Consider the following 13,333-nt stretch of genomic DNA (forward strand, 5'->3'; position numbering starts at 1 on the left):
CTCAAATGTTAAAGAGTACTCTGAGCTGCTCAGCTGTTAGTTAGATGTAACAGCATAGGGCAAATACTCAAAGAGAACAGTAGAGCACAAAGTTACTTTGGCTAACTACTGCCCTCTGCTGGATTCCCAAAGTGTCTGCACAGCATTATTAAGTAAATGTGCACATTTTCAGGCCAAGGGACTGCATGGTACTACTACTGCCTTTAAGAGGGACAAAATCATTGCATGCAATTCATCACTAACAGCTAATATAGGCATTCAGAAAAACTACACAGAGCAATCAGGTGGGTTAAAAGCCCTTTTATAAAGCAGTTTTAAAAACAAAGTTTACAAAAAAAAATTTGTTCCATATATTCCCCCCCCCTCCCCCAGTCAAAAAAACCTCAAGGACACAAGTCCGACATGCTGAACAGTAAAGTTTTTTTCATTTTTTTTTTCTCTTAATACAAAATACAAGCAAAGGATACACATACTTTAACAGCACTGGAGCAGATACACAGTCCTTAAAACCCTTTCAATAAAAGCAAAGCATGTGTTTTTTTTTTTTTGTTAATGTTCATTTTGCTTTGCAGGTACAGCAAGAGACTGGAATATGTAAAAAATTAAAAGTTATCACAAAGAACACACTAATTCTACCAATGCACATTTGCTTCTATAATTTTACTAACATGATCAACAAAATTCATCTTCACTTTAACCCTTTTTTTATATATATTGATTTTTTTCCCATTAAATAAAAGCATTAACATTACATTCAAACTCAACCCTTAGTACCATGCAGCAGAGTTCAGCATCCTCAAGGTATTCCATGAACTATAAAGACTGCTGCAGTGCATTCCACCAAGTACAGTGGTGAGGGAGGGCCAGAACTCCTGCTATTCACCGCAAAAGAACTTTCCTAATGCGCTTTGCTACAATATAAAGCTTTTGATTTTAAAAACACTGTCCAATGGTAAAGAGATCTCTTACACACACCAGTGCCTACTTGTGATGGCACACAGATTTCATTTTTACAGTGGTGTGATGAGTTCACAATGCTCACGATCCAGGGGCTGGTTGTATTCTTGTCTTCCCCTGATCACCAAACACATTGTTCTTCCCATCACTAGAATGGCCACCTAAGACACCAGCTGCTAACAATGAGCAAACAGTCGATTGTCACAGGATAAGCCCTGGAGAGATCAGTTACTAAAACCAGTATCAGCTATATAGACTGTACAAGGAGAGATGTCACTAACAGAAAGTTGCTAACAGACCACAAGGGCTTATTTTATTTTTATTATTTTTATTTTTCTTTAGGATTAGGTTAATTTTGACAGCATGTTCATTGTAAACAAATCATGTTACGCTTTTATTTACAAATATCTTTAACAGTTGCTTCTGCAGAGGAAAAGTTAAAAATTCACAATTTTTCAGGACACAGAAGCTCACACTTTCACACATGCTACTTCAGGGGCTTCTCCAGATCACATGGCTTACACAGGCTTCATTCCCCACACCAAAAGTTAAGAAAAAAAATATTCCCAATTTTTAGAAAAACCCTAGTCCATAGATATGGCATTAATCTGAATATGACACTATATTACAAGTGAGGTCACCGACACACCAAGATGCCTGAAGGTGGTTTCCACAGTAATAACCAAGCCAGTTTGACCATCATACATCCTTACACAGTAGGCAATCACTCTCCACCAGGATCACCTCTCAATCACCCCAGATGTACATCAGAAAGGTGTGTGTCACGGGCACCTGCTCTGATACCCCTTCCCCAAAGACATGACAAATAGCTATACCACTAAACTTCTAATAAAGTCCACTGAGAGACTAGGCTTTAAAATATGCACAGTCCTGTTTTCTGAGAAAGACTTCCACTACCAAGGCATGCTACAGATTTCAAAGCTTTCCACTGCTGAATATAAAATAGAATAAGCAGATTGAGCGTTAGAGTAAAATTAAATTAAAAAAGGATTCATCTAAAAATCAACTGAGATTAAAAGCATCAATAGTAAAAAATAAAATGCACCTACAGGGTCGACAGACCAAACGCAAAGAGCTAGTAGAGCAACACACCAAGAACGAATGGGGACCACTGGCCCCAAATCTTTGTTTTATCTGCTATTTGAAGAGTGAGAACTGGCAATGGTGGATGCCTTGTATATACCCCCCTTCCAGTACACCAAGTGATGCCATCACCAAGAATTTTCTACATAGAAGTACGTCCAGTTTCAGTTCTAACAGGATGTTTGTTCAGGGATTGCTTAAAGCGTCCTGGTTGTTCCTGCACATAGAACTCCTAACTAGCATCACAATGAGAACAGTTCGCACTGGTTGCAAATCTTCTTCTTACTGGCAAACATATATCAATATATTTTAGCTTATTAGAAGCTTCTTATGAAGTGTGATTAGCAGTTGAGACTGTTAAAAGTACTAGGAGCCCCCATAACTCACAGAAAGGCAAAGGTGGCCCAAAATTCAGATGTCCCCCTCCTTCTGCTTTCTCTGGGCAGTTCAGAGGACCCTTACAAGGGCTTAAGGGAGTCCTCCTTAGCTGGCATCAGGTGTCTTTTTTCCTTTCCCAGAGGCTGAGTGTATCTTTGTGGTGTGCCCAGCCCTAAATGAGCCTAGGAATTTAAAAACTCGGCCCTCCTGCATTACAGGCTCAGGGTTCAAACTGGCTAAGAGAAACCTTGACAAGGCCACGTTATACTTCCTCATAGCATTTCTGGGTAGATGGCATACTAGTTCAGTTTGCTGAATTTAAAATATTGAGTGCTAATGCTCATACAAAAAAAAGAACCAACTTTCAATTAAGCTTCTGACAGAATTTCAGGCAGGTAAGATGATGCCCTAGAAACTGTGTGTTAGCAAACAGCAGGACCAGTATCTCCTTACCAGAAAACCTGTGTAGCCATCAAAGCAAGAAAGAGCATGCACAGGAGTAAAAAACAGAAGGTACGGAACAGAGAATTTTCAGTAACTCAGAACTATCAGTCTTCCAGAAACACATCTGGATTACATATAACAGGTGTTATGACAAACCATTTTCACACCAGCTGGAGGGTTGCAGTGGATGTGCTTACCCTACAAAGTGCAAGAGGCAGGCTTCAAGCATCCATGAACTTACCACACAACAATGAAAATTGTGAACCTGATTGGGGAGTTAGCAGCAACCACCTAATGCCATTCTCCCTGCACAGAAGAGTAAAAACCTGGAATGATCAACCCAGTCCAGCCAGACTGGCTGAATGTCCTCCAATGCTTTACAATTAAACCAATACAGGGCATCCAGCTCCAATCCATCACATCTGCTCTCTCTCAACACAAGCATCGGAAATAAAGAGAACCACCACCTTTAAGCACAAAAGTATGAGAAATTAAACAGTATAACCTCAAAAGACAGAGGAAGTAAAAATTAGTGGGTCCAGTTTTATCTTTCAGTCACATATTACAGTCTCCTCTGTCCAATACAACCAGTGATCCACATCCAGGATTACAGGAAGTTCTCAATGAATGGATGAGTGTGAAAAGAGGATACACACTAAGACCAAGATGTCTCAGACACTTACTTCTAGGTGGGATGTGAGAAGAAAAAACAGATACCAGTTACCCAAAGTGACTCACATGTGAATGAGGGACAGGTTTTGGCAACCACCATATCCACAAGTGAAAACTCAGCTAAAGCTAGGTCCCAGTTGTACTAGCAGAGTCCAGGAATCCTCCGAGTAGATGCTGTAAAATCTGTGCGACATGGTCAGGAAGAGTAAGCAGCAGTTTATGCTCATTGTGTACATGGAAGAATGGACTTTATCCCCACGCATGCAATGAGATGAGGACTGATTCAACTCTGGTCACCATACAAACGAGTTACCAATAACTCAGTACATCCCCTGTCTGATGGAATCAGCTGAGAGCAGACTTGCCTTGTAAATCTAAGAAACAGTTTTCCCAGACTTACTGTGATTCAGCACATAAAAATTCCTGAAGGACCAGCGCACATCAAAATATTAGTGCTCAGAGAAAGATGGGGGGAAAAAAAAATCACTGAATGATGCAATATGCTAGTCATGCTTCTGTGAGAAATAAAAACTAAACCTTCAGCTGGAATTAATCAGCTACCCTCCTTCCAAACCAACAAATTAGGCTGCTGGTCATTGCAGCATAGCTGCTCATGAACACTATGGCAAGGGAGGAACAAAATGTTATCACTTAACACCTACCTGAATAATGCTGGCTTTGCATTAACTACAATACATTACGCAAATGTTTTTCTCAAAAATAAAAATAAATCATTGCTATTTTAATTAAGCCTTGAAATTGGCTCTGTTATAAGGGGAAGATGCAGCTGTAGACAATCTTCTGAAACTGTTGTGGTAATATGTTTATTTCTTAAAAAAAAAAAAAAGAAGTTACTGTATCCTTAACACAACTGAAAGCAAAGACCGCATTTAAAGCCCATGAGTCAAGCTATAGCTCAAAACTATCCTCTACTCCAAGTATGTTTTTATTGGAATTTTCTTTTTTTTGTGTGTGTGTGTGTGTTTTTTTTGTTTTATGTTTTTTTAAATAAAATTTCCCACCCTTCTTCTCAAAACTGCTTAATCTTCAGCAGACGGAGCCTCATCCTCAGAGCCCTCATCCCCAGACTTCTCTGCTGGTGGGCTTGATTTCTTCTGCAGGGGGCTTTCTGGCTCCTCATCCTCCTCTTCCTCTTCTTTAGGGGATGGGGATTTCTCCTTGGAAGCCTTGGGGCGCCCTTTGCCCTTACCTTTCACTGGGCTGGGTGTCACTGAGGGAGAAGACAAATCGTATTGCACAAACTATACTGTGCTGCTTGGTACTAGTCTAACAGTAATGCTAAGGTACCAGGGCTACTGATGAACTGCAGAATATATTTTACCCTCCTTGTGTGGCAGAGGTCAAGAATGAACTTGGACAAGCAGTAACTAACACTAGAAAACAGATCCAAAAACCTAAATCCATGCACTCTCTAGAGGTTTTCAACCCAGTCCTTGGGGCACACCCAGCTAGTCAGGGTTTTCCGGATATCCCCATACCCTGAAAACCTCGACTGGCTAGGTGTGCCCTGAGGACTAGAAGTCTGTGAAAAATAAAATTAGTTCACAAATCCCAGAACACAACATGCCACCCTTCCCTCCCCTCCAGTAAGCAAAAGTAAGCCTCCCCCATTCAAGAAACCTCATGCTTTCATTCCATGGAGGGCAATTAGTGCACAATAAGTGAATGCAGCACACATTACAGGCTCACCAGAACATGCACAATCCACTCAAGTTACACACCATACAGTCTACGTTTTACATACAGTGGGCTTTACAGACAACAGACTAAGCAACTCCAGCACAAGGCCCCAGAAACCTTAGCAGCACCATCCTATTAGACATCAAATCTTCACACTTTCTGCAGCCTACTGAGCCATAATAGCTGCATCACAATTTCTCTCACATTGCACTCATCACCGGAAAAAGGCATTCATGCGTGGCTTTTAACCTCAGTTACAATACAGGCTTGGGGGGGTGGGGGGAAGAAAACAAGGCAACTCACCTGTAGCCTTTAGCCGAGGTTTCGGTGACTTCTTCTCTTTCCTCTCCAGTTTTGATTTCTTCACAACTTTCTTCTTGTTTTTCTTTGAGGCACCATAATCACTGTCATCATCATCCTCCACCATGAAGTCTTCATCACTGCCAGAATCTTCTGTGGAAACAGTGGTACAAAGACTTAGGGCCTAGTGTCTGCTCACTGTACAGTTGGCTTAAAGTTCCACAACTCTATGAGGTAAGTACAATACTTTATGCAAAAAAGTTCATCTTTACATTCTTCTACATTCTGCTACCAACCACTGTACGGTCATATAGAGGCATATTTTCAAAGCACTTAGCCTTCCAAAGTTCCATAGGTTTCTATGGAACTTTGGAAGGCTAAGTGCTTTGAAAATGAGCCCCATACTCTAGCTGCTGCAGAATTTAGCTTGTAGTGACACTCACTCTCTAAGAATGCTGCATCTTCCTCCTCCTGTTCCTCATCCTCACTGCCTGCATTTTCCATCAGCATCTCTCGTTGCTTGGATGCAGCTTTAGATGCTGCCTGCCGCTGCTGACGCACATTTTTACGGTCCTCTTTGTCATCTTCACTGTCCTCTGAAGCAGAAAGCCACCCATGCCAGGCAAGAAGAACCAACAATGAGAAAAGGACAAACAATGAATTCAGAAGCAGCTCATCGCACAAATAAAGGTTGAAGAAGCGTATGTTGTCTATGTAAAGCTGTTACATATTGCCCTTAAAAATATACATACAGTAATTGCTAACATTATGGGATTACATTTTAAGGATAAAAGCTGCCACAATGTTACTCTGAATTTCATATTGGTAAAATCATATTAGTCACCTTCGGATCAAAAGTGACTCTCAAATGACCCCCAGTGGGGGGAGAAAAGGAAAAAAAAGTTTTCCCCAGCATGGACAGATTGCGCTCAAGTCCTTTTACCTGCAGCTGCTCTTTTCCTGGATTTGATGGCCCGTTTATTCTTGTCTGGCTTTACTTTTTTCGCTTTACTCTTTTTAGAGCTGTCATAATCACTGTCGGCATTTGCATCACCTGCTGCCAAATTGTCATCTTCACTGCCAAAGTCCTCCTCTGGGGGAAAAGAAGATATATTTTTTTTAAAAGTGTTTATAGAAAACTGAAGTCACATTTACAAAAATGTGAACTGGAAACAGGATACCATTTTAGCCCACCTCCGACGACTACACATACCTAATTTATTTTTTTGGACTCCTACATAGTGAGCCAGTGTGTTGTTATCCCTCAAACCTACAGTTTCCCAAAGGAACACAGCACATGCAATATCAAGAAAACTGACAACAGCATTTTCAGTTGCAAAATACTAAATTTTACATACATTTTTAAGGGGCATCCACTTTACATGTAACACATGCCTATGCAATTTCTCACATCCAGCATATTTTTTCTGTTCTACTGTCTCTTACAATAACAAGAACAAACTAGTAATAGTCATTCTGGCTTCAGTACCATCGAGACTTCTTCCATGTGGTTGTCCTACTACAACAGCTACACCTTCCCTCCTTAGTGGTCCCCAAGGGATGTTAACGGGGAGTTACATCGCCATGCCTTGTATTCACCTACAAGAAACAATGAACCATTTCTACAATAACAAAGTTCCAACTACCTGGTGAATGGGCTTCATCCTTTTTGGTCTTCACATCTTTCTCATCTGAATCTTCGCTGTAAGTCAAAAGGGGAAAGAAATGTACCCAACGGAATAAGCATGGGGAGAGATACACTGAGCCAGACATGGTTTTGACTATAAAATTATCATTGAGGCATGCTTATTTTAGGGACAGTGTCATCTTCTTAAAAAAAATAAAATGATCATTCCATGCCATATTTCATAGCTTTCACTGTCTCTTAAAAATAAAAACTCACCACCACTTTCTCTACTTATTGCAACTCCACTTCCAACTTGCCAATAAACATAGGGTAAAACTAGCAAAGTGCCTAGGTAATGATCACCACAGGACAGTATGAAAACAGCTACCTGTCCTCTTGAGAGTTTCTCCCAGGTCGTCTCTTATCTTTAGCCTCACGGGGAGAGGCACGCATTTTCTTGGCTGGTGGGGCTGTCTCTCTTCCATAGTCTTCATCTGGGTGAGAGAATTAAAAAAAAAAAAAACATCTATATACAGGGCTAATCTGTATCATAAGAACACACCATCCTAAATACATAACACCATGTAACCTTTCCAAATCTACATCCAAGAAATCAAGACTTCCAATAAGGCTCTTAAGCCCAGTAGTTTGTTTAGAGCAGTCACAAAACAACTCTATAGTTCAGCATTATTAGCCATGAAATGGTACTAAAAAGGTGAGAAATCAGACATAACGTCCAGAAAACTCAGCTCTGCTTTTCTTACTAACCACTAAAATTGCTGGTATCGGTTCAGACAATGGGCAGCTGCTCCTAAAGCCAGAGAACAAAATGTCTCCAGATCTCAAAAATTAAACAAATCACTAAAGAGGTTTGTCCAAATGCTGAAGTTCACGTTAAGTTACAAGTTGGGAACTGTACACCCAATGAAGGACAAGTTGAAGTGGTTCATTTCAGAAAGCAAATAAAAACCCCATAAATCCTTGTTTAGTAACTAAAGCTAAGGGAGCCTTTAGCAAAGACTAGCCACAGAACAACCTTGGGACTGAAATCCCCCAAAGAACTGCTATAAAATGAAGGATGGTTCAGGACTAATTGATGTTATTGGTTAACAGACATCCAATCTACAAAAAAAAAAAAAAAAGGTACCAAAAGTCATCAAGTGCAACCTGAAAACATTCATAGTTAAAAGTGATTCCACAATTGCTTCTTAGATTAAAGTAGCACCACTAATTTGGTTTTAATTTTAAAATGATCATAGCAGCTTGATGCTGAGAGGCAGGTAGATGCCCAGGAGGAACAGACAGATGCAGAAAAGTTATCTGAAATTAGGGAGGCTAACAGACTGGGAATAATAATGGGCGATTTCAATTACCCCAATATCGACTGGGTAAATGTAACATCAGGGCATGCAAGGGAGGTAAAATTCTTTGACGAAATCAAGGATTGCTTTATGGAGCAGCTGGTTCAGGAACCAACAAAGAGGGAGAACAAGTCTAGACCTACTCCTTAGTGGCATGCACGATTTGGTGCAGGAGCCACTTAATAACAACGATCATAACATGATCAAATTTGATGTAATCTCCAGAGTTAAGTACACACAGGACATACAATAAGTTAGTATTTAACTTTCAAAAAGGAGACTATGATAAAGTAAGGAGAATGGTAAAAAAAAAATTAGCTATATTTATATCTATCTTTCTATACATCTTAGAACAGCAGCTACAAAGGACAAAAATTGACATCAGGCGTGGATACTAATTAAAAATACCACCCTGGAAGTCCAGATCAGATGTATTCTATGTATTAAAAAAGGAGGAAGCAAGCCAAAAAAACAGCAACTGGCATAGTTAAAAAGTGAGGTGAAAGAAGCTATTAGAGTTAAAAGAAAATCTTTCAGAAAATGAAAGGAGGATCCGACTGAAAAAGAGAGACTTTGAAAAGAAGATTGCACTTGAGGCAAAAACACACAGTAAAAACAGATGACCGAGGGGTAAAAGGAGCACTCAAGGGAAGACAAGACCATAGTGGAGAGATAAATTAATTCTTTGCTTCAGTCTTCACCCAGGAAAATGTGGGAGATACCAGTGCAGAAATGGTATTCAATGCTGATGAGTCAGAGAAACTGAATCAAACCTTTGTAAACCTGGCAGATGTAATGGATTAACTTGACGAACTGAAGAGTAGCAAATCGCCTGGACCAGATGATATACATCCCAGAGTACTGATAAGACTGGAGGGTGGCCAATGTAATGCCAAATTTTTAAAAGGCTTCCAGGGGTGATCTGTTGAGTCCGATGTCGGTGCCAGGCAAAATGGTAAAGACTATTACAAAGAACAAGATTACAGAATATATACATAGAAATGGATTAATGAGACAAAGTCAAAATGAATTTAGTCATTGGAAATCTTGCCTCATCAATCTGCTACATTTCTTCGAAGGGGTGAATAAACATGTGGATAAAGGTAAGCCTGTCAATATTGTGTATCTGGATTTTTAAGAAGCATTTGGCAAAGTACCTCATGAACGACTCCTGATGAAATTAGTCATAGGATAGGAAGTAATGTTCTACTGCAAATTAGGAACTGGTTAAAAGACAGAAAACAGAACAGGGTTAAATGTTCAGTTTCCTTAATGGAGAAGGGTAGACAGTGGGGTTCCCTCCTGGGGTCTGTGCTGGGACCACAGCCTTTTAAGATTTATAAATGATCTAGAGATGGGAATAACTAGATTGTAAGCTCTTTGAGCAGGGACTGTCTTTTTGTGTATAGAAATGATAAATAGTAGTAGTAATAACTAGTGAGGTAATTACATTTGCTGATGAGACAAAGTTAATAGATCGCAAGAGAACTGTGAAAAATTGCAGGAGGACCTTACGAGACCGGGCAGCTAAATGGCCAATGATGTTTAATGTGAGCAATTACAAAGTGATGCATGTGATAAAGAGAAACCCAAATTATAGCTACATGATGCAAGGTTCCATGTTAGGAGTCATCACCCAGAAAAAGAATTTAGGCGTCATCGTTGATACACTGAAACCTTCTGCTCAGTGCGCACTTCAAGGATCAAGCTAAGTGAAGCTTTTTCATAAATAAAATTACAGCCTTGTCAGATTGTTAAGGAGCTAGAGTGAGGACAGGCTGTCTTGCTGATCGGTGCGACAACAACCCCTTGAGAAAGCAGAGTTGTGCGAAACAGGCACCTGTCGGGGAGAGTTCCGCACTTCAAGGATCAAGCTAAGTGAAGCTTTTCATAAATAAAATTACAGCCTTGTCAGAAGTCAGATTGTTCAGTAAGAAGCTCCCGATGAGTATGCAGCATTAAGAACAGTCATACCTCTGGTGTTAGCATAAGTAAAATAGAAAAGATAAAAAAAGACAGAGGAGGGCGGTAGGGTAAGTCGATGATTACAACTGTCGCGCAAGAGAGGTATGCAAGAGACCATAATTAAACCCCCGCGACCCGACCTTCTGGCATTGGCGGAACCAGGTACACCAATTGCTTACTTGGGAAGCGAGAGAGGCAAAAGGGACATACAAGCGTAAAGAGCGCTTTCTAAAAATCTGGGGGTGTTATCTGGATGGGATGACTCACAGAGGGAGAAATCGAATTCTTAACACTCTGTAATATTTTTTTTTTTGGGTGTCAATTGTGATAACAGAAGACTCATTTATAGGTAAATGGGGGGGGAGGGGGATCTTATGATCAAGATGTGATATTGGTTATAATATATAGCCGAAACTGGAGGATAACAAATGAAAACACATAAGACATTGGAGGTTGATACTATTATACTTTATTATGTAAATGATGTTACTCCTTTTCTTTTGTCAATAATATCACAATAATATATCAGCTTGTTGGAGGGGAGGAATGGGGAAGGGGGGGAAATTATTACAAAAATGTTGTTGATATATTTAGTTGACTGCGATGTATATATACTCATTTTGGTGTTGTATAATGGTCTGTTATTACGATAATACAATAAAAAAGTTGAAACATAAACCCCCGCGACCTATGAGACTTCCCTACTTAGAACAGTGCCTTTTTTTTTTTTTTAACGCTGTGAGGAAAGCAGAGGCAAAAGAGGTAAACACACACACTCCAGAGGCTCAGATAAGTGGGAAAGGCGAACCAATGTGCCTGCATCCACTGAGTGGGAAAGGACAGGGAAAAGCAAGCTAATATGTCCACATCCACGGGGCCATGGGTAAGGCAGGGAAAGGGTTGATCTATGTGCCTTCAAAGTGAAGCTGCTATAGCCTCTAACACCCTGGCTAACAACTGGCAAGCCAGGAGCCACCCCCAGGCAGAGTTTTGATGGAGCTCAAAGAAGCTGCAGCCACCCTGCTTGGGGAGATAGAGAATACTGAAGAGGCAGTGGAGCTAGCTGGCCATGAGGCACTGTGAAAAGTTGAGTGCTCTCTATCTCCCCCTGCTGGTTGATGGACACAACCCATACATAATGGCTTCATCTGCTTGATGACAAGGACGCATCCGTTCTACTGATTTGAGAAAGGTATTTCTACCCAGTTGTAGCAGAACTGAGTCATTGAAGTTGAGAGTATTTGTAGGATAAGCAGCATAAAATCTGTTTTGGGATCTTGTCAGGGGGATGGGACGACTTCCCTATGAGGATCTTGCCAGGTATTTGTGACCTGGATTGGTCACTGTTGGAAACAGGATACTGAGCATGATGGACCTTCAGTCTGTCCCAATATGGCAACCCTTATGTTCTTATAACCTGTCTCTTCTTCCCCCCCCCCCCCCCACCCTCCTCAAAAGGAGGCTGTGTGCATTACAGGTGTGACAATCCCTCAGGGTGCTTCCTTCTGAGGGAACACTGTCATCTGTCCTCTGCATTCAGGCACACAAAGTCATCCTGCTTGCTCTTTAAAAAAAAAAAAAAAAAAACTACATACAAATTGAAATTTTAATTAATACCATTTCTATCAACATTAAGAATAGCATTTTATCTAGTTTGTTATAAAGGCTTGGGGGCAAGATGAGTGAAAGCTGTTCTTGGATAGACAGCAGAAGCCAAAGTTGTGAAACACTTTTGTTCCAGGATAACGTGACCATTATTTTCCTCCAACTTTTGCGACTTCCTCTCAGTCTAAGTGCAAAGAACATGGGCAGAAAACATGTGATCTTAGGTCCCCATCGCACCAGAGCGTAGAATGCCTGAGTAAGGATTTGTGAGGAAAGCACCAGCTGTGCTGTGCTGCACTTCACATACAAGCTTTTATTTTGGTAAAAATATTTTCATTCTGTACGATGTATTAAATTTATCCATCCCAGAGCTCAATGCTGTTTAATGATTGAACCCTCTGACATTTTACCTATCCACTCTAAGCGTTATGCTTCATTTTAAAGAAAATTATGGCATAATTAGCAGAGGTTAGCAGTCCACAGACAGAAGCTGCTCAAGTAAAACATATCTGCTCACACAAAAGGCAGGTGGTCACAAAGTCACTTACCAGCATCATCAGATTCCTGAAACTGTGAGTAATCGACTACCTTCCTATTCCTGGATGGGGGGAAAAAAGGGGGAGAGGAACGTCAGCAAGTTGCAGGATTACAAACACTATTTATGAAGCACTAGAAAGAATTTTATCACTGTATACTCTACCCTACCAATACCCCTTCCAGTAATACCCAAAGAATGACCCCCAAGCCACTGTGGGAGGAAGATAATACATGTTACATGAAGCCGTATTTAACTTTTAAGAAATTAAGGGGAAGGACACCACTGAAAATCTAAAAAAACAAAACAAAAAAAACATACCCATAATGGTCTAATATTAGCAGAATATTGTGGGAGAATAGTCTCTAAACAAGCTGGAATACACTGCACAATTGACTCCCAACATTAAACCCTTTCACCCATCACTACCCATGTCGGAACCTATTATAAATATTCATCCTACTGAAAAATACCATTCAAATTTTATGATACTACATCTTAATACAACAAAATATAGCATAAGGAAAAAATTGCTCTTAGCTGATAATTTTCTTTCCTTTAGTCTCAACAGATCAATCCAGAGACGAATGGGTTATATCCATCTACCAGCAGGTGGAGACAAAGAGAACACCACAGCTTTGCCATAAATGATACTATGCAGCAACCTCACTTTCAGTATGTTCG

General features: G+C 40.3%; 1 protein-coding gene across 1 annotated transcript in view; it reads right to left on the reverse strand.

Moving 5' to 3' along the window:
- Positions 1-442: 442 nt before the first annotated feature.
- Positions 443-13,333, reverse strand: part of NUCKS1 (nuclear casein kinase and cyclin dependent kinase substrate 1) — a 37,587-nt gene continuing 24,696 nt past the window's right edge. The window contains exons 2-8 of the mRNA XM_030220365.1: positions 12,663-12,712; positions 7,572-7,677; positions 7,203-7,258; positions 6,500-6,649; positions 6,000-6,152; positions 5,560-5,709; positions 443-4,786 (exon numbers count right to left, since the gene is read on the reverse strand). Of these exons, the coding sequence (XP_030076225.1) occupies positions 4,596-4,786; positions 5,560-5,709; positions 6,000-6,152; positions 6,500-6,649; positions 7,203-7,258; positions 7,572-7,677; positions 12,663-12,712 (856 nt within the window). The 3' untranslated portion in view covers positions 443-4,595. The remainder of the gene's footprint in view (positions 4,787-5,559; positions 5,710-5,999; positions 6,153-6,499; positions 6,650-7,202; positions 7,259-7,571; positions 7,678-12,662; positions 12,713-13,333) is intronic.

This window comes from Microcaecilia unicolor, chromosome 12, assembly GCF_901765095.1.
Source record: "Microcaecilia unicolor chromosome 12, aMicUni1.1, whole genome shotgun sequence".
NCBI lineage: Eukaryota > Metazoa > Chordata > Amphibia > Gymnophiona > Siphonopidae > Microcaecilia > Microcaecilia unicolor.